At 39.6% G+C, this 22623-nt stretch overlaps 1 protein-coding gene across 8 annotated transcripts; it reads left to right on the top strand.

The window, feature by feature from the left end:
* Nucleotides 1–2677: 2677 nt before the first annotated feature.
* LOC121954387 (pleckstrin homology domain-containing family A member 1-like) lies at nt 2678–22623 on the top strand. 8 transcript variants are annotated; one of them, XR_006106571.1, is made up of 15 exons: nt 2678–2758; nt 7466–7679; nt 8596–8652; nt 8766–8811; nt 11760–11857; nt 12320–12451; nt 13501–13641; nt 14649–14717; nt 15290–15354; nt 15490–15553; nt 15724–15813; nt 17143–17216; nt 18031–18105; nt 20157–20450; nt 20568–20648. XR_006106571.1 is itself a non-coding variant. In XM_042501857.1 (14 exons), the coding sequence occupies exons 2-14, from the start codon at nt 7539–7541 to the stop codon at nt 20161–20163; spliced, it is 1059 nt and encodes a 352-aa protein (XP_042357791.1). In that variant the 5' UTR covers nt 2678–2758; nt 7466–7538; the 3' UTR covers nt 20164–20660. The 8 variants fall into 8 exon arrangements, 7 of the variants coding, with proteins under 7 accessions (XP_042357791.1, XP_042357789.1, XP_042357792.1 ...); XM_042501857.1 differs by having other exon boundaries at nt 20157–20660; XM_042501855.1 differs by lacking the exons at nt 18031–18105; nt 20157–20450 and having other exon boundaries at nt 20568–20888.

Raw genomic sequence — 22623 nt, forward strand, 5'->3', positions numbered from 1 at the left:
CAAAGTTTTCCTCTGCAGCAGACAACTGTGTGTGTGTATGTGTGTGTGTGTGTGTGTTTGTGGCTATGTTAACGCCCATCATGTCTGACAGCCAGGTTGCTTATTTAGTGACTGTTTCGAAATGTGATCTGACTACAAGGTGCCCATTATCTGACACACTGCTAAACTTGCTCTTTTTAAAATTTTAAGTTAAGTTTGAGGATAAGAGTGGCCCTTGTATGCCAGCATCAGGTTCATCGTAAATAAAAACAATGACCACCTAATTTCATTGTGAGCCAAAGTATTCACTTTTACTTATTACAACAACAAAAATAAACTTTGTATTTATTGTTGATTTAGTAAAAATATTGCCTGTTTCATGATAAAAAAACAAAAAAATAAAAATTGTGATTATTGTCAGCTCAGTAAAATGTAGAAATAAACATTGTATTCATTGTTGTTTCAGAAAAATGTGTTTCATAATGAAAACCCCCTCTCCTGAAAATGGTATGAGTCTTTCTTTCTTTGTTTCTTTCTTTTTTCTTCATTGTCCGTAAAGGTTGGGGGAAAATGAAAGATTTTTAAAAAGCAATGGACCTTTTCCGGGACCCAGCAATTTCTGTGAGAGGGTCCTGAAAATATGAAGCAATGTAAGGTCAGCTTTGGTTGCATATATGAATTTGCGTCACTTGATTTTGCTTCCATTTTTTTTTAATTTTATTTTTGCTTGCATGAGAAATTACCTGAGCCTTTTAAGTAGCCTAATTGTCAAAACACTCACTGAAACATCTGGATGTAGGGCCTAATCTTTGTTATTTCAATCCTTGAAATAAAAAGAGATGCAGGGGAACAACAGCATTAACAGGATGATCTTATTTGGACAAAAAAAAATAAAGTGCGTTTGCTCGCAGGAAGAGAGCATTTGTTCAGTTGCTTACCAAATAGCCTAAAAGTTATGCAATATCAAAATGTCAATTTTACATCATGGAAAATAGACAGACCAATGTAGCTGCAGCTTTTAAACCGTAGATGTCGCTAAATCACCGCTCTGTTGACACCCAGAGCTCGTCTCAGACTTTGCACCTAGAGGTGATAAATGTGAAAGAGCTCTCACTCTGATCTCCTTTTCCAGACACCAGACGTCAATGGAGCGGATAGTAATCAATAAGGGACATATGGTAACATCAATAGCTATTATTGGTTTTATTGCACACATGCATGCCCCACACTGCCCTTAATTGCAGTGTTTGTTTTGTTTGCACTGGGCCTCATATGAGATAGCTACGATAAGATGAGAGGAACTTTATCATGATGCATCAGTGTAGGCCTACACAGAGAAATTTAGCTGCAGTGTTTTTTCCTCCTGAAGCAAAACAAAAATAATGAATGATGCAACATTCAGAGGGAGTGAAGCACACATTCAGACTACACATCAGGTTCAAATGACAAATATTGCGGCTGTGGAGTCAAGATGGGGACATGGATGGCTGTCTTTGTCTTCCCTCCCATAGACACTGGGACAACACGTTACATCTTCATATCTGTCTAGATGAGCTGTGCATGTATGAACTGTCTGGAAAATCTTTGTAACTACATCTCTGTACATTGGATATTAATTTTTAATACTTTGTACTGTCAACAATTGCACATGCCTTCGAAAATTTTGTGCATTTTTGCACAAAACTACCACTTCTAAAACCTTCATTGCTCTTTAAGGGTAGTAAAGGGGAATGCTCCAGCCTGAACTCTACATGCCGGATGAAATGAGTTGGCCCACATGCGTTCACCCGGCTAAGACTCAGGATGAATGAAGCCCCAGATTAAGGCCAAATAAACTGGCCCGATTCTGGTTGCTGATACTGCTGTCACTGGGCAAAAATGACCTGGCCCAGCACCGGCCCAAATGGATGAATAGGACTCCTGAATCTGGTCAAGTAAACTGGTTGCCTAGTGCCGATACTGCCATCACTGGCCCGTTTAAAAAAAAAAAGACCCAGCACAGCATTGGCCCAAATACAACAAAGTGGCAGGAAATGAGTCAGGCTGTGTCCGATTGCCAGCCTCAGCTGAGACTTGGGATGACTAATGCCTCCGAAAACAAGTAAATTTAACAAACTGTTAAGTTTATTTATGTTCATGATTACATTTACAAATCAAAAATGTAAATCACATTTACGAATCAAAAATGACAATATATTATGAACAAATAAACAAAACAAAAGTACAGTGTCTGAAAAGGAGTAGGTAGAAGTAAAACTTATATATTCCTGCCTCTCTCACTTTTTTCTTCAAACTCATTTCTTATGTCAATATATTCCCAAATTTATTTAGTGTGCAAACAACCATCTCCAGTTTACTTACCATCAAACTAAATAAATAAATATCCACCCCAGGATTATTTACAATCCAAATATCCCCCAGTGTTACAAAATATAAACACCCTCAACACAATCTTGTATATTTTTTTTTAGTGATTTGCGATCATGTTTTATTTCAACTCATTACCCAGCCGATTCCACAAGTTCACCCCGTACACTTAAATAATATTTTTCATGCATATATTAATAGGGACTTTTTTAGTATGATTGGGACGTGTCTCCCCAATCACATTTTTTGTTTTTCACCACAGAGTGATCATCTTCATAATATACCATCTCTGCTCGGCTCTCTCCAGCAGCAGCGGCTCTGTGCAGATCAGTGGAGATGGGCTGAGGCGGAGAGGACACACTCGACAACACCGAGACTGTTCAGTGTAGCCGTTACAGAAGGGAAGACTCGGGTAAGCTCACTCATAACGTTGAACAAAATTTATTAACACCACTAAACGCACATTAGTTATTTAGTACAGCTAAAGTTACCTGTTATATTTTACGAGGCAGACTGGGACGAGTCGACAGCGTTAGCTAGGCTGTCGTTTATGCCCAAACTTCTTTACCGTAACGTCTGATGCCGTTAACCTAGCTAACGTTAGTAAAGCGCAGCTTCAACAATAACGTAAAAGTGGGAGCTTTAAGGTGGTGAAATGATATAATTTTAGATGTTTTGTGAGTCATTTTACAAGTTGGTTGCAGGCTAACAGTGAGCCGTGTCTCCCAGTTAACTTCAGGCCAGGGTGGCTGATGCTGCTAACACAAATGTTGTCAGCGTGTTTGACATTAGCTAGCTAATAAAACGTTAGCTGTTTGAGGTTGTACTCAAAGATAAATGTGATTTTCTACGTCATCTCGCGTTAAATTTGGATGGTTAAGTGGTTTGTTGTAGTGACTCAAGACATAGTCATTGTTACTAGTTAATTTGACCTAGTGAAGTTCCATATTTTGTCCTTCTTTGGATGTACAAAAACCCACAGTCGCACATTGCTGTAGTGAACAGGACCATACCTCACCGAGTTAATGTGAAGGCCAAAGCCTGTCAAACCTGCTGGCCTTATGTCCTGCTTTTTGTTCAGAAATGACTCTTTTCAGCTCAGCCGGAATGACCTGTCCCACCTTTGACCTGTAGACGGCCCCCTAAATTGCCTTTCATCCACAAGCATTTGTAGCCCAATGTTTTTCTCATGCAATGTTTCCTTCATTGATGTTTGTGAAACCAAATGCAAAATGAATATTGCAGTGAACGCTAACATTCAGTGGTGGATGAAGTACCTGAAAGCCAGATTTGAGTAAAAGTACAGATATCTTAGCAGAAAATGAATTTGGTAGAAGTTAAAGTCACCTGTTTAGAGTATAATATATGTAACAGTCTTAAAGTATCTGATATTTATTGTCAGAATTAATTTTATGATCATAAAATTAATTTCTGACAATTCTTGGTATATACCAAGTATTAAAAGAAAAGGTACAATTATGCTATTAATTAAAAAAAAAAAAAGTGGTCAAATTTTTGAGAACTTTGACAATATGTCTTTGTTACATTCCTAACCTTAAAAACTGAGCCTACAATAGTCTTAAAGAAAAAGGTGGTCTTTTTTTTTTTATTTTTTTTTTTTTTTACAATTAAGATGATTTAAAGAACAAAATTCAATTTTAGTCACTACAAGTTTGCTGTTAATATAGAAAGCATTCAGAATTTTGAAAACTTTGACAATATATCTTTGTAACATACACAACCTTGAAAACTGAGCTAAAAACAGACTAGAAGATAGAAGAAAAACAAGGTCTTTTGTTACAACTTAAAGGATTTAAAGAACAAAAACCGGTCTTTCCTTCCCTTCTATTACTTAATTTGTCTGTCCGTCCATCCCCTTCTACCTTCCTTCCCTATTTTATAGTAAGTAATAAATATGCTTAGAGGAAAAATAGTGAAGTAAAAGTCTACATTTTATTTAGGAAATGTAGTGGAGTAAAAGTGAAAGTTGAAAGAAATACAAAAGCTCAAGTAAAGCACTACAAAAATACTGTAACAAAGTTTTATTACTTCATGGTGCACTGCTAATATTTGATCTCCTCAACACCTAGATTAATGATTTAATAGTTAAGTGTTAAAGCAGCACAAGCTTTCTGCTCCACAGTTACTATCACCAGCTGTTGTGTGGCTTTCTAACCCTTAAATCATGAAAAGATAATATTGACCTCTACTGGGCTATCCAGCTGGTCCCTACTGTTGTTTTATGACCTGTCCTGTGTGACCAGTTGGCTGCCATGTGATGTGGACAAAGCTTTGCAGCAAATGCAAAGAGTACGTTTACCGTGGGAATGTTTGACTTATGTCACACTACCTTAGTCCTTCTTTGTTGTTAGACATTTAAACTTAGTCTGTGCTGCTTCGTATGAAGCATAATTCATTGACAATATTATTTGCATCACACAGGAGACCCTGCTTGGTAACCTTGCACTGGTGATCACAGACAGTTCATCTGTAAATGTACACTAGTATCCTGGCAATGATCTGTATTTGAAGTAACCTGGTTGTGTGTTTGAGCACGTAAACATAATTTCCTCGCTTCAGAAAACCAAATATGTTATCTGGTGTACTCAAATAGAAACTGGAATACTGTGTGTGTTTGTCCTCAATACAATGGATGGGTTAGACAAGTAATTAGTCTGTAAAAAGTGGGGAAAATGTGATCATAAATAATCTATTAGTACTCTATGCCTTAAAATACATGTATAAGTTTGACACTGTTATGTAGATAGATTTTATCAGATAATACTGCGAGATAAATTATATTGTCAATTTCTTTGTGATAAGAGTTAGAAGCCAAAACCAGCACATTAATACACACAGTTATGTTTATCAGCCAGAAACCAAATTGGGCTCATTCCTTAACAGCTGAGGTAACTCAAACATTACAGTAAAGAAAGACAGAGATTGCAGGGATGTGGAGGAGTCAAAGACTTGCTGCAGTAATTTACAATCAGTAATCCTGCGTAATGTTGTGATCATGTATATTCTTTCTCATTGTCTTTGTATGAGTTGCTGTAACAGGAATTCATTGAGTTAATGTGAATTGGGTTAGCATTCAATAGGTATATCGCCCAGACAATGTATGCCCACCGATATAAGCAAACATATATATTTTTAACTTAATTTGACAGCCAGTACATAATAAATCGCTGTACAGAAAGAAATATTTAGAAAATGTGTCAGAATGTTTGTCCACAAGCAAGCACTACCAAGTGTACTTTTCAACCATAAACCATCACCTGTCAAGTTAATATGGCGAACTTGTTTGCAAACAGTTGATTATTTACACATCCGGCAATTACTGATCAACATTAGCATTCATTTAGAGTCATATTTTTGGCAGCTTGTAGAGTGTAAGTTCAATAGTCACCCTCTTTCAGCTTTGTTTTTGGTCTCTTGAGGGAAATACGTGGCGCTTCAGCTGCTAGATGCTTCACTATGTTGACCAGCTGGTCGCTAACTGTAACTGTCTGATGTTTGGTGCTCAGCAGGAAGTGCACAGTGGGTTTTTTGCACTTTTACACTGAAAACACCTGCCTGCTGAGTAAGAAAACAAAGCTATAAGAAGTGAGAGTGAACCAGAACAGTGAAGTTGCAGGACTGACAGCTAAATAATTGACTGAAACTAACTGTAAAGCCAAGAGGAGCTGCAGATTATAAGTGATAATTCTCATTTATGTTTCATATTGTCATTTGGTACATTTTTATCATTAAAAATATTGATTATACCTCCTAAAATGTTTGACACTATACATATCGGTGTCCGATTTTTTAAAATGTCAGATTTTTAAAATGTCAAATATAATTATTGGTATCAACCTCAAAAATTCAGTGTCTGTCTTACTATACGTGGCATACATATTTTTTGACAAGAATCTTTGGAACTAGCCAAACAGTTGACAATTGTCATTGAATTAAAAGCCAAAGTAGTTTACATTGTTTTCTTTTCACCTTGTGTGGATGCTGTTTTGCATTATCTCAAACATCTATTCTGCATCACTGAAGTACATGAGCACACATGCAGATGAACTCGCTCACAGCACCTCATTTACAGGATCACTAAACTCAACAGAGACGTCTCTCACTCTCGCATAACAATCACTATTTGTGTAGTGTTCAGATAGTCGCCTCTGACAGCGTTGCTCCTTTCTCGTGCCTGTGATGACTCGGGGAGTTGCAGGGGCTAACTGCGATGCTCTCAGCTCAGAGTCCATGCACAACAACCAGGCCTTTTGTCCCTGCTGTGCCCCCATCCGCCCACACAGTGCTCATAATGTCCTGGAGAAAGAGCGTCTTTATCGTCGCTTTCCAAAGACTCATCTCAATCACATATTTTCGGCTCAGCCCAAAAAGACAGCAGCTTAAACAGGCTAATGCGACAATATGCCTACAGTAATGGTGCACCCACCCACACAGGGTTTGACATTGCACTTGTAAGACTAAACAGATCATTTACTTTTTTGTTGATTTTTAGAGAGCTGTAGTCCTCAGTAATGTGTCTGACCTGAGCAGGTTAAATATTGCACATTCTCTCCCTCACGCAGCTCCTGAGGGTGTTTGTGTTGTTTCTTTGTGTCGAACATGGCTGAGCTCACTGGCGCTTTTTTTTTTTTTTGGACCAAGTGGGTGCTCAGCTGCGGAGGGAGGGAGGGGGTAGAAAGGGGCTGGTCAGAGGCTTGCCAAATCGGATGAGAGAGCAGTTGGGAGGAGATAGCACAGACAGTGAGAGAGGAGAAGACTGCAAAAGAAGAGGGAGAAAAGAGAGCAAGCCGGGGTGGGTGGAGAAGAGAGAGTGACAGTGTGTAGTGAGTGTAACAAGAGAAAAAAAGAGGAGAGCGCAAAGAAGGAGAGAGAGAGTGGGTGAGGCTGATATAAAAGGATAAAGGCGGGGTTCTGGTTTGTGTCACATGATCCCCTGGCAGACTGTAGTGAGCTCCAGGTGGTAGAGAGACCACAGATACAGTAGATACAGGGAGAAAGAGGGAGCGGGTCACGCGAGTGAGGCTCACCACACAGACAACAGAAATTCTTCATTTACTCCCTCCCACCTCACACATCTCTTTTTTTCACCGTCCTTCAGGAATTCTTCCCGGTCCCGCTTGCCCCCTCTCCTCTCCTGGCCCCAGCAGGCCAGGGAATGTCCCGGCGACGAGATGCCTTACGTGGACCGACAGAACCGCATCTGTGGCTTCTTGGACATAGAGGAGAACGAGAGCAGTGGCAAGTTCCTGCGTCGTTACTTCATTCTGGACACGCAGCAGGGAAGCTTGGTGTGGTTCATGGACAACCCACAGGTAATTACACAGGGCCGCGTTAGCTTAGCTTTTAGCTTCATTTTCGGGAGTGCATCATCCAGGTAACTGCACAGGCTAATGTTTAATTTGTTGATGGGACACTGGAGAGTTCACGGGCACGCCAGCTGACGTTAGTTAACTGTGTGGATGATCAGCTCTCATGCAACTGCAGGGTAACTGCAGGCCACTTTTAGCTAAACTGTCGTCATTCATTATGAACACAAAACTAAGTACAGGCTAAATGTTTCCATCGCTAGACAGCCATACAAGGATGGGAGAACTTGTATTATGTAATACTAGCTGATGGCAGTTAGGGCCATATTACAGGAACAGGAGTAGGTCAGGGCTAATAGTGTGTTTGGGTTTTAGCTACCAGCAGATATTTTCCTGAATTAGTTAGAATTAACTTGTTATACTCTAAATCTGGGATTATTTTTTGTCTTCTAGTCTCAATGAGTCCATGTAGTGAGCAGTGATATTTGCATTGACCACAGTAGTCATGATTTTCTGCTCCATGACCCCTCGATGTCACAGTTATCGCAATGTAACTCTTCACTTGGTTTGTACATCATGCTGGTTTGGAGATGCTGTGTTTTTAAGTGCACTGTTACATGAAGTATTCATAAATCATGTAGTGCAGGAGAAATTTTAAATAATTCAGCAGGTCTCTTTCTTTTTATAGATTGAAAAAGCTTAAATTTTAATGATGTTAAATCTGGATCCCGCAGTTTCAGAAGCACAGCAAGTAACTGAAATAAACTATCATGGTGATCATTAAAAGTATACTGTATTTACTCCGTAATATTGACTTGCTCTTCAGAACTTGACTTCACACTCCCACCACATTATTGTCTGCCGTAATCAAATGTTTAATAGTGTTAACTTTAGATTTTTACACATATTGTTCTTCTGACAGAACCTGCCGGTTGGTACAGACTGTGTCGGCTCCCTCAAGCTCACCTACATCTCTAAGGTAAGAAGAAATATTTTCACTGAAGCTTATCTGACACTTACACGATAAGATGATGTATAAACAGCATCCATTTACAGTATTTAGTAAAAGTTGTGAGCTTTGTCCTTCTTTAGGTCAGCGATGCTACCAAGCTGAGACCTAAGGCAGAATTCTGCTTCGGTAAGAAAAAACTCTTCACAATCTGTTTTTAATTTCTTTGCATTAACAATAATAATTTGATAGTTTACTGAAGGAGTAGAAGAATATAGACCTATTTTGAAAGAATTTAGTTGTATCTTAAACCTTTCTCCAGTTTATTTTTTCCCGAAACGATCTCGGACTACATCATTGACATGTTTGTCACGTTAAACAGCAACCCAACTTGTTACATAAACTAACATCTCGCTTAAGTGTAGAACTTGCCTGCAGAGCCTTCAAACATTGGCAGTGATTGTGTGATTAATCATATGTTGGCTGGGCGGAGAGTACACTTAATGTAACCTAAGGGAGGAATGTTTGCTGTCCTTGTCTGCCCTCTAAACTTGGTCAAGCACTGCTCTCCACATAACTTTCTCCACCATTGACCAGGCAGTCTCGCTCAACATTGTCTGTTTAGCAAACACACAAACATGCAGGAGGCCACAGCAGTTGATGATCTGAGTTTTTTGTCAGTTGGGTTGAACTGTTTTAGAATTGTTTATGCCTTTTCAGATTTTATCACCCTGATCATTGGGGTGGTTGTGTAGGCACCAGATAAAATTTTCTTGAATCATGTTCTAAAAGGCTCATGTAAAGGATATTTCTCCCAGCAGTCCTGTTTTTACAGTTGTCGTCATATTGCACTGCAGAGAAGCATAAATGCGTTCCCCACCCCACAAAACAAATTTTAAAAAAATCTTAATTGTTTACACCTTTTTCTGTTATACTGATGCATTACTACCTTTAAAGGAACATTATCGTCAACTAATAATGATACACTTACTGAAATACTGAACCTTAGAGTCAGTTTTTTCTTGAAAAGAGCTATTTTGGAAATGCTAGTTTTGGAAATGATGAGAGACATTCCCCTTAATTAAAGGGAAACTATGCCCTTTTTTCAAAATTCCTTATTATTTCTATGTTATAAGACAGTGAAGTGTTAGTAAACATGAACAACTCTCTCCCAAATCCAAAACTAAAGTTAAACTCAAACCTGATGTCATAGAGTATATAGAGCTGCTTCCTCGACATTGAATGGAGAAAGATGTTGTTGATGACACTGAGAGCATCGAGGGGGATGTTCTGAGTATATGGGTACATTTTCCATTTCACAACTGAAAACACTATAATAAATTAAAGCTCATTTAAGGATATTAAACATTCTGTGGGTCCACAAAATCAGTCTCCCATTTATTGTCTATGAAGCAGCTCCAGGCTTTTATACTCGATGACATCATAAGTTGTGTTCCCCTTTAAGACATCAGAAAGGTGTGGTGAGAGGATGTTTCTGAAGCTACCTATTCTGATGAAACAGACTGGCAGCTTATAACCCTTTTTAATGCATTGAACCCGTGATCTTATTAGTATGCAACAAAGGTATTGTTTTATCTTTACATTTGTCCTTGTCTTCTCACCTCGTGTGGTCAAGACAGGCAGGAAAACTGTTGCATAAATATGAACCATCATCAGGTTATTTAGCAGTAAACCTCCATTCCCTGTTATTGTTTACTAGCCCTTCTCCTCCTCTTCCATCCGCTTCAATAGCAGGAAATACTAGTGTGTGGACTACTGTGACTGTGTGTGTGTGTGTGTTTCAGGCTGTGTGTGCACACCAGTTGCCTTGTTGAGGTTTCGACAGGATGTCGGCATCCTAATCGGAACCTGATTCGGGGATGTATGAGGTTATTTTTAAACTGCCGTTTGTGCGCCACATGTTTTGCTAATATCTACGAATCCTGCTGCTCCCCCTCTTCCTGCATCTAGCAACTTCGGACGAAACATAGGGCGAAGAAATATTCTGAAAAGTTAGGTTATAGATGTCACACTAAGAGATCTTTTTTTTTACAGTAGAGACTTTATTGCAGTCTGTGATTGATTGATATGGGTCTGTGGCTTGTGTGTGTGGTGAAAGAGATTGAAAGTGGTGTAGCCTGTGAACTTTGGTGCTTGGTTGCATTTCTCAGCAGCACAAATTGTTTTATAATGTGTAACTATGAGTCAGATCTGATACCTCTCCTCCCAGATTTGTCCTCCCAGTGCCCAGAAGACTACTACCCTTTAGCCACTACTGAGGATCTTACCCCCCCCTAAAACACAATGGACACATTTGAAGGTTAAATGAGACCAGACAGACAGATTTATTTACAGGGAAGTGGAAAAAAGAAAGGGAGAGGTCTTGCATCTGTCTAAGAGCTGGACCAAACACACAGAGCGAGGAAGAATGATCCTCATTGTGCCACAGAGTTTGAGCTCCCAGTGCCTTTTACAGCTCGCCCCCGCCAGATTTACCAGTCCAGCTTTAATGTAATTCATTCCCATGGTGTCGAAAGGAAATGGAGGAGACACAAGGATGGTTTGAGCAGCAGAATCGAAGGATTTATGGCAGAGAGAGAGAGAGAGAGTGAGAGTGAGAGAATGAGACTTGAGTTCTTTCAGCTCCTAAATCCTGATCCATAGCTAATCAGCATTTGACCCAAAAATTTCTTTGTGATTGAAAATGGGGTACGCTCATGTTCACATGGGTGTGAATATTTGGTGGTTGGTAGCTGTGAGCTTTTTTTTTTCTCTGTCATGGTTAGATGTGGGTAGATGGCGGCAGACTGAGACAGCTGGGTCATCATCCACATGGGGAGGGAATGCTGCTGGTAGTGTGTGGGAGAGTCTCTTGGCTCACTTGTTTTACACTTCCAGAGAAGTCTGTGGATCTCTTCTACTGACACTTCATCATATTTTCTGTACAAGAAAGGCCAAAAGCACAGTTAGCACGCACTTCATAGTACTGCTTTGTACTTGTAGTCCATATTTGCATGTGATTCATATTAGACTCAGAATGAAACTATTGATGTAGTGTCGAGAATGTAGTCTGGCTGTATGAATATACTTTCACCCTTTTCATTGTTCCCACTGCTTTTTTTTTTATAATTCATTAGTCATCAATGCTGGGATGAGGAAGTTCTTCCTGCAGGCCAACGATCAGCAGGATCTAGTGGACTGGGTCAACGCGCTCAATAAAGCCACCAAGATCACTGTAAGTCAAACACAAACACACAGCACGTGCAGATAAACACACCACACGCAGTCCATCTCTGAGTCAGCTGCACCGATTTGTTCTCTTTGGCTCATTTTTTATCACTTGGAGAAACTTTTATTTCTTCCTCTTCTTCGAAATGAGTGAGTGGACTGTCAAGAAACTAGATAGGAGTGAGTCAGAGCATGACTAACAGGATGCTGTATTGTTGTATTAAGTGCTGGGATAAAGGGCTGTTTCCATTGTTCTCTGTGAAGCCACAACCATTCAGAAAGGAAATGGAAATTAAACGTGTTTAAGACTTGTCAACTTTTGCATACATAGAGGTTACATACTGTATTTTAACTATTGAAAAAGGACAGCTGAATTCCTCATTTTATTTTATCTCTCTGTTCAGAATTGGTGTGTTTAATTAAAAATTGTCCTCAAAATTCTGGAGTCTGATGTGTGTGTTTTTCTAAGGTGCCAAAGTTGCCTGATGGGCAGCAGAATGCAGAGAACCAAAAGGCTTTGCCAGATGTCGTAGGGCCCAAAAAACAAGTCTCCTATAAGACAGAAATCATAGGAGGAGTTCCCATTGTCACTCAGACACAGGTAAACATTGACACACACGTAGTGCACCATATACTGTCATTGCATGTTTAAAAATGTATTCAAAGATTTTGATGCCTGCAGGGAAACACAACAGTGACAAACTGTTAAGGCTGCAACAAACAGTTATTTTCATTGTGTATTAATCTGTCAGTTATTTTCTTGATTAATTGATTAGTTGCTTGATCTATAAAATGACATAAACTGGTGAAAAATGTCATTCAGTGTTTCCCAAAGCCTTAGATAATGTCCTCGAATATCTTGATTTTTTTTTTCCATGACCCAAAGATACTCAGTTTACATTAAAGAAGCTGCAATCAGAGAATTTTGACTTTTATTTTAAATTAAAAAAAATACTCAAACTGATTAGTAGATTATCAAATTATTTTAATATTTGACAGCCAATCAAATAATGTGCAGCTCTACAAGCTATAATATAGTCCGTCTTTATATTGTCGTAAAACTATTAGAGCAGAGATATTTGATCCATTTGGCAACTTTTAGATAATGGATTGGTCATTCATCAAGCAAAAGTGCCCCAGATTTGTTTGATCCAGGTTTACAAATGTGCTACTCTTGCTACTCTTCTGTTTTATTTCATATGTAAGTAAATTTTGTTGGGATTTTGGACTGTTGGTTAAACAAATCAAGCAGTTTGAAGACATCACCTTGGGCTCTGAGATATTATAATGGGCATTTTTTTTCATTATCACCTCATAATCAAGTAAATAATAGTACAAATTGCTGACACTCTAATCGATCCTGAAAAAGAACTTAAATTACAGCTGTAGAAACTTTAACTGTAAGCGGTATGTGTTCATTTTAACATCTGAGGAAAAATCTCCTTTGTGTCACTAATGTACTGTTTTTTTATGTGCAGTAATGAACCAATTAATAATTTCCCTAATTACTTTACCTTTTACTCAGAAGTCTAACATGGATTGTGGCTGATGTATTTTGAGGTAGTTGAATCCACAACATAAATTAGTCTGTTTTTTGAAATGTTTTTGAAACTTGCACTGACAATATTTCCGGTGCCCTTTCCCCTCAAGCATGACGGCGGTGATGGTGCAGACAGAGCGGAGCGTGAGGCAATGCACCGGTCCCACAGCCAGCTGCCGTACTTCCTGGGCAGGCCGACTCAGGAGCACACCGTCATCAAGTCAGGCTACTGCGTGAAGCAGGGAGCTGTGGTGGGTACCTGCCCCTCTGTTGTGTTGATTTGGTTCTAGTTGAGTTTGCCTTTTGCTACTGTTCAGAAAGTTCAATCATAATTTTGTCTCTTTCAAATTTCTGGCTACTTACAGTGCAGCAACATACTTTTCTGAAATGCATTACAGTCAGCAAGCTTTACCATAGTGACGCAACACCATTTATGATTAATGACACTATTGCAATCAAACTGACATCCACAAATAGCACCTTCATGTGATGGGGAATGTAAAGTCTTGTGACTTGTGGAATGTCAGATGATGTGATTTCAGCATGATTGTGACAAAGAGTTGCCTCAGAAAATGCTAGTGTGTACAATTTCTGTAATTTATATGTGTTCAGGATAATGTACAACCACCCTCTATATATAGACACTGTGAAATGGGTAGGATTTTTTTTAAAACTGTATTTATTGTCTTTTTAACAAAAAGTAAAATGATACATTAAAATCAACTCTGACAAACATCTACATCCATACAGGTACACATATGTACAGAATCTAAAACAGCACAAAATAATAAAAGAGGGAGAGGTACACATTTATATTCAGGATACACTGTGTCACAATGATATTACATAATCTTTTATTTCCACTGTCCCTATTCAACCACTGTTGTTATAATAATAATAATAATAATAATAATAATAATAATAATAATAATATAATAATTTGTTGATGTCCCATCACATGTCAAGACCATATTCAGAAAAGATATATATCCCTATATATCCCTCTATAAATAAAGACTATATATAAAAATAAATAAATTAAATTTTAAAAAAAGAAAAAGTAAACAAAAACAAACAGGGATAGAATAAAATAATAATATAAAATAATATAAACAATTGGTGATAAAAAAAATTAAAAAATTGTGTAGGAATTATTTAATTAAAACTGCTTTGAATATTGTAGCAATTTGGCAAATGTCTTATTTTGCCTGGAAATTCTACAAAAGTTCTGAACACTTTTTGCCTTTTTTTCCCCCAGATGAGGAACTGGAAACGGCGCTATTTCCTACTGGAGGAAAACTCAATGAGTTACTTCAAGTCAGATTTGGTAATTGACTTTCAGTTATGTGAAGCCTTTAAGGAATGTTTTTTATTGTGAATTGAATGTACTCCCACAGACTGAGGCAGAGGATCAGCAGAAACAGAGTCCCGAGTTCCAACATGCTTTATCTGCAGTCTGTGGAATTCAGTGCTTACACTTCGCATGTCCTATCATGCCTTGCCCCCCCCCCCCCCCCCCCTCCTAAACACTCGTTCTTACAAAAACACACACAGACTGTCCTCAGGATAATACTTCACGTCCCATAACCTGTCCTTGTCCGGTTCTGCCCTTATTTGACAGCTCTATCTGTGTATTTGGCTATCAACAGACCCCAAGGACACAGACTCTCTGTCTGCTGTATCAAATGGCCAGGTCAAGAAAGTTACAACTATCAGGGTTTTTAGTTGCAGTTTGCTACTTTTAGGAAAGTTCACTATCTTCTGTCCCTGTGAAACGGAGAACTCAGCAAGATGTCCTTGTTTCTAGACAAGCATTTGTAATACACATGCAGTTTATCCTGTATATTTCAATGACATCTTTACTTCTTTAATTATTATATGGTATTTTCTTGCCTTTAGGAGAAAGAGCCTCTGAGAATGATCCCACTGAAGGAAGTTCACAAAGTCCAGGAGTGCAAACAGAGGTATTTAACATGTCCCAGCATTTTCCCATTGTACAAAAAATGTCTTTTGTCCAGGGGGATGGTGTTTACCTTTCCTGATTTAGATCAAGATATAGATGAGATTATTATGATCTGACTTTTCCACTTTGGTTTCAGTGACATTATGATGAGAGATAATCTGTTTGAAGTTGTCACCACATCAAGGACGTTTTACATACAGGTAGGACATTTTTTGTGGTAAAAGGAATGTACAGTCAGTCATACAATGTGTACAATGTTGACAAACACTGTGGTTGCTCTCTTGACTGTCTTTTTTGTCTACATTTGGTCTGTACTGTCTAACTGTCCTCTTCTGTTCCTCACTGTCCTTTCTGTTTGTGGCTTTACTAGGCGGACAGCCCAGAGGAGATGCACAGCTGGATCAAGGCTGTCTCAGGGGCCATTGTGGCCCAGCGGGGGCCTGGAAGGTCTGCTGCTACAGTATGTATCTTGCACTACACTACAACAAAATATGGATTCAAGTCATTATAAGAAGACTTATATCTGATTGGAGTCATACATTTAGAGACCTCAGATGCCCCTGTGGACAAAGAAAATGACTTATCTTTGACTTGCATGTGCAGAACTAGAGACGGACTTACTGAGTGACATCTGGTAGTATGAGGAGTCCAGTCAAGTTTCTTCATAAGACCTGTCTCTGTTGTTTCACTCATGTCATTTCTTGATTTGTGTCAGTTTCTTGCTCTCACAAGATTTCATACAGCAGCAAGATACAAAGAATGCAGAGAAAACCTTTTTTGACTTCATCTTAAACAGATGCAGTGTAGCAGAAACAGCAGTTTTGCAGTATGTTTCAGATGAGCTTTCCCTATGAACTATTCATTTTGTTTGAAATATACTGAGTCCAGCTGTTCTAGTTGTAATTGTATAATCCAAAAACAAGATTGGTGAAGCTAAATTCTGCTCTTTAGTCCACCAGGACACCAGCAGTTCCTAATTCCCCACACAGGACTTGCACAGGGCAACATTTGTTACCAGGCCACAAGGAAAAATCATCATTTTGCAAAGAAAGTGGATTATAAAATAACTTTATAATCTATTTTTGTGGTATTTACCTTGGCCTGTTCTACATTTTACTCATCCCTCCTTGTCACCACCCAACAGCAAAGAAGGCTTTTGTTCTTTTTTGACCATTTTGTGTCTTTTATTAGAGAATTGACAGATAACAGGAATTTAGGGGAGAGAGAGAGACAAAGGTCCCCAGCTGGATGCAAACTGGGGACAGCCCATGTTTGGCGCCTTAACCCCCAGGCCATCAGGTGCCTTTATACCGATTTTAAACTAAAGTAGGTCATCAGTTTGTAAGATAACCAATACGTCATCACCACCAAAATGATGCCGGACTGGTGCACTCACACAGACCACCAAATCTGTTAAATAAGCTCAATCAGCAGCCTGCATGCAAAGAGACAGGCAGCCAGACTCGTAGGTGAGGAGAGAGAAATCAGCCAGTTCCTTAGTCCTGACTGCAGAGGAGACCGTGTCCTCTGACGCAGTTGGTCCCTTCTGGTTAGACTGAAATTATTCTCAACACCTCTGCGCTGTCTGTTTCTCTACAGTCCCCTCTTTCTTCCCTTCTGAGTCTTTCTCTCTCTCTTGCTTGTTTTTCTCTCACCCCCTTCTCCTCTCCTGTGCCTCTTCTCTGTCTCCTTTTTCTCCTTTCTTTCTTTGTCACATTCTCTCCTCCTCTCCTCCCTGTGGGCAGACAGCCCATCTGCTCTAATACTGCTTTGCACTGTGTTGTTGCAGATGCGGCAGGCCAGACGGCTGTCGAACCCCTGTATACAGAGGTATACGTCTCGAATCGGGGAGTGCAGCAGCACGTATGTCAGCTCGTCTAAATCCCCCCCCCTTTAAACTATAAGTTCACCTTTTTTAATACTGTTTTCCACTCACTGGCTGGCCCTCTGTGGTTGTAGACCTGATGAGAGCAGATCAGATCTGACTGCACATCTGATGCTCCTTTTTTTTTTTCTAAGAACCAACCACATCCTAAGTATGGCTGTGATAACCCAACAAGCGCTCCTCCCTTCACGCCCTCGTCCTCGCTGCTTCTCTCATCCACTTCTCCTCCTCCTTTGCTTTCCTTTCCTCTTTGCCGCACTGTCACTTTAAGCTCAGCTCAAAGTTTGAGCTCATTTCATTCAGTGCGCTCAGACAGTTCTAGTTTTGAAAAGAAAATGTGTTGAGGAATTTTAAGATTTGAGGTGTGCTTGATTTAGCTTCTCTCGCATGCGGTGACTGTCGAGCATGGCAACTGAAATCAAGAACACCTCGACTCCTTAAAAGCTTAAAAGTAATATTTTTGCACAAGTGCAGAATGACTCTAAACAGCTGGAATATGACCATCTTACCATCGGAAAGAACTGCAGTCACTGCCTCCTTCTCTCCTTTATAGCTTCACTTGCACAGCTTTCACCTGTCATCACCATTAGTGATGATGCTTCAGTGTCAGAAAAGATAAATATACAAGATTTCATGTACAATCATGCATAAACATACACTCACAGCATGACCTACCTGACCAGCTTAGCTATGAATACCTAAAGCCTGTTTCTATCTCTGTCTTTATTACTGGGTACCTGTGTCTTTCACACCTTCTGTTTCTCTTCCCTTCATGCTCTGTTATCTCTGCAGTCTGCTGCAGCTGTGTACCTGTCTTAGATGTGTGACATCCTGCTTGTCTCTCCTCCTCCCTCCTGTTCGCTGCCTGTATGTTTATTTCTCTTTCTCATACACACGTTAATAAGATACTTGTGTCAGTGCTGTTGACTTCCTATACCTTTTGTGTGTTAAATGTTTTTTTAACAGCTTTAAATGAGGACTCACCAATGCTGAATCCACACGTCCAGAGTCACAATCTTTTGGTTTTCATGGTGATGTGTATATATTATTTTCATTGGGGATGTCCCTATCCAATCTCAGAGATCAGTATCAGGGTCGATCAAGGCAGTTTTGAACCCTTTGAAACCTGAAGCAACATCACTTTTCTTGAGCTGCTTTCAGACGCCTTTCATAAGTATTTAAACCTTTGAACGCTCAGCAAATTGGAGCGATTTCTTTCAAAAACATGAGAAAAATAGCAATGAGCAACTTGGCATAAATGTTCTACAACTTTCAAGAAATTAGAAGATTAATAAAGCTAGGGGAAAATGTCAAACTATAATGATCATAATTACATATTTGTTATTGTATTAGATAATTATTTTTAATTTTTCAAACACTTTTTGTGGGTTGTTTTCTTGTTAGTTTATTTTTTTACTCTCTTTCAGGTAATTTTCAGGGGGTTTTTTTGTTTAGTTTTTGGATAATTTCTTCTTTCGTTGCTCATTGCCTTCTCCCCATGTTTTAAAAGAAATCCAGCCAATTTGCTCAGGTTTCAAAGGGTTAACTGATCTGTATTGACTGTATTGAACTATATAGAGCTCAATCCAAACCTTTTTTTTTACGTCAGCTGTCACACAGGTGTTCTTACTAATGAATCTCTTACGCACAGCAATGCAACGAGTGTAGCTGTCGTCAACTCTCCAACTCTCTGCTGTCTGTTCCCACTCCGTGTGTGTGTGTAAGAGCAGAGGCTGAGCCCCGCCTATGACAACCACACACCATAAACCACAGCAAAACAAAGTTAAAATTAAACAAAGACTGTTTGTTTATGTTATTTACTTAATTTATGTGCACTCCATTTCAGTGTGAGAGTCACTGGTTTTGCTTTCATCTATGCCGCATGGTGTTTCACTGCCCTGCTCGGAGGACAGACAGACAGCGATGCAGAGCTTGCAACAACCTCACCCATCACGCCCCCGCAAGTGCATCAGAAATCATGAGACTTATTATTAAACTTAAAATAATCTATGCAAAAGATGTTAAGATGACAAATAGAAAAACACTCAATAGCATACAGTTCATTAAGGTGAGTCAGACTGAAGCTGAAGCAGCAAACACTGAGAATAGTCACTTAGAGGGAGGCGTTCAGTGAAAGGTCAAAGAAAATTTAGATTGTTTCTTATTTTATTTCTTGTTATTAAGAAACAAAACAGAAAAACATTAAGGCTTGCATGTGGGCATTTTTTCTTAATGCATTGCAGAGCCATTTAGTTGTCAAGAATATATAGTGGCTTTATTTTAATAACTTTAATGTTTTTATGTGTGCACTGTGAAGCTGTGTTTTCTAGGAAAATATAAGTGTCAGATCAGGACTCGGTATCAGCAGATACTCAGTATTAAATGACAAAGATCAGAATTAGGGGCAAAAACCTTGATTGGAACATCCCTAATTTACATGTGAATATTTTGGTTAATAAGAACTATTCAAGTGAACAATGGACTAATGAGACATGTTCAGTGTGGTTTATTATTTAATCTCTGTTCAACGGCCCCTAAAATTCAGCATGAGCTTGGTTTTGGACCTTTGGATTCAGCACAAAGCATCTCTTAATACGTGTGGTTCTCAGTAGGATGTTGTGCTAGGAAACTGATTATTAAATCGTGGGATGCTTAAGGGATACTTTGTGGATTTACAGATCAGAATTCCTAAAAGCCTGCAAAGTTGCAGCCAGGTATCACGGTGCTGCTTAGGGAGAAACTGTGTCAAAATGCAGGATCTTAAAGTTCACACTGATATTGTATTGATGTCTTAATGCTTTATATTTGGGGTGTTTCTCAAACCAACATTTCACCATCTGCTCAGTAGCCACCCCTTTTCTTTCACTACCTCTGCTGTGCTTTTTTCTTTCCTCCCATGCCTCTGTTTTGTGTTTCAGAGATTGAAATCTGACAATGAAAAGCTGTGAAATAATGAGCAACAACCAACCACTGCTTCCTAAGGCACTCTGCTCCTCCACTTCAACCTGTCGAGACTACCAAAACTAAAACCTGCTGACACTACTACCACCTCTCCCGTTACCTCTACTACTTCCTCTACTACTACTGCTACTACTTCTGCTACTACCACCATCTCCACTCTTTAGCAATGCTACATTCTTCGGCACCTTCAACCCTTCAGTACCAACTCTGCTAAATCTGCATCAAGCTCCACCTGCTGGTGCTAATTCCAAGTCTGTAACTCACTTTTGCTGTCAAATAAACCCCACACACCAGGATTTCACTTTGCTTACTAACAGCCACTCTTGTCTTCTTGCTGTGTCTGTGTCCTCCCGCTGTTTCTGCTGCAGGAACACGGCGGCCGCTCCACTTTCTACCGCAGCCACTCGGGTCCCCCCGTCCCTCGCTCGCCCATATCTGCCATGCCACCATGCTACCCAGAGTGGGGGGCTGCTGTCACGTGCGGCACACGCTCGCAGCCTGGCGTGGGACAGCGAGCACTTCATGAGCCTGCTGCCCCGGCCCAGCCACAACCACACGCCAGCACGCCTGTCCCTGCAGGAGACGCGTCTGGCAAAGTGAGCTGTGAACCACCTGTGACCACCATCAGTAAGTCTGAGGAGTCACCGTGGCGACGGCGGAGCAGCTTTGAGCCCCACATGCCTGAACCACCCCTGGACCTGGATGACGCTGACCTGCCAGTGAGCGAGGTCTGAGCTGGATATTAACACTTGTTTATCTGGTTGGATGTTGACAGAGATTAAAAGAGGAACAGTGCTCAACAGGTGTTAAAAAGGGCAGGCGTTGGTTTTCAAACCAAAGCTGTTGGCGGATGACACAATACAACGTCACAGACTCACGTTCTGAGCTCCTCCGTCAATGCCGTCAGTGTGCTAAAGAAACAAGTTGGGTTGCCACTGAACTGCACTCGCGTGCCAAAGACGACCCAGTCTTCACCCACACCCCCTCCGCCTGCCTGCTGTCGCATTTACAATGATGTATTTATTTACTAAAAGTTGATGTTGTCAAACTATAAATTTTTGTTAACTTGTGCTGATTAGAATTCAATTACAGAGCTTTATTTTACCTGTACAGGCACGATGATGCGACGGAGGATTTTTGTAAACCACTTTGTGCCAATATAAATAAGGGAGCTTTCAAGATTGCAAACTATTTCCTCTTGTCTAAAAGATGTGTTCAAGCTGAGGACTGACTTTTCATCACCTCCCTTCTCGTTTAAACTGTGCTCCGTTCATACACTCACAGCTGTAACCCTGGATTTGTCTATTGTTGGCCCGCATGAAGGATTTGGGTCAAACCTAGTCTGAAATCATATCAAATGCAAATTATAATTGAAAGATCCTAGACAGGTCTGGGACAACATCCAAAAAAGAAAATATTTTTATATTATGGCCCAGTGTGTATGATAGTTGAAGACCAAATATATTGTAGCCAAATTCAATCAGATTTTGTTAACAGTTGCCAAACCTTTGGCCTAAAATTCTCTTGATTTTTAAGTATGTTGGAGTTAAGTTGTTCAGTCATATAAAGGTGTTCTTGATGAGATTTTATCTGTTTGTAATTGACAACAAGCTAAAGTAGCTCACATATAAATCTACAGTGAATAGTTTTTACAGTTAATGGTAGAGTACTTTGCAGGAGTGCAAAAGAAAAACAAAAATGTCAACACTTTGGCAGTACATGCATCACTTTACAGACTGAACCAGCCTCTTTGTTAACTCCATTTCAGCATACCAAACTTTATGGACTTACGTTTGTGACACTGGATGACATGGGAAGCAAACAAGAAGTACAAGGAGAACGCCTGTATGCATTTTGTAATTCATAGTAATAAAAACCTCAACAATAGGGCTCTCTGTCAGTTATAGATAAGCTTCATGTCCTGATGGACAAGGTAATAACACATGTTAATAAAGATGAGTATACTGTACGAACACCATGCAAACATTTGGATCATGGTTTAACAGGAAAAAAAAAACGACAACCTTCAAGCTCAGACATTTCTGTTGCATGTTAACATTTCAATGATTCCTCAGATTGTTTTTAGTTTCTATCTACGGCCGCTCTGTGTGTTGTGTGTTTGCAGAATAGAGCTGTGTGCAGCAGATTTATTTTTTATATGCCTTTAGATGTTTCCTGATCTTATTCCGTGTACATGTGTTGCCAACCCAGCAGCAGGCAGCTGCCAAATGGTTTTATTTAAACATGTCTCACTGTAGTCCTGCTAAATAATACACACTAATCTTTTTTTTAAGTGCCTGCTTCATTTCAACCCAACCAAGTCGAGCTGTTTCACGCCCTCTCAGTCTGGTGTAATTGGTTTGAATTGTCTCTATTTATTATGTGGATGACTTGAAAGAAATAAACACTGAAAATGTGCTCAGA

This window comes from Plectropomus leopardus, chromosome 15 (assembly GCF_008729295.1).
Source record: "Plectropomus leopardus isolate mb chromosome 15, YSFRI_Pleo_2.0, whole genome shotgun sequence".
NCBI classification, from domain to species: Eukaryota; Metazoa; Chordata; class Actinopteri; order Perciformes; family Serranidae; genus Plectropomus; species Plectropomus leopardus.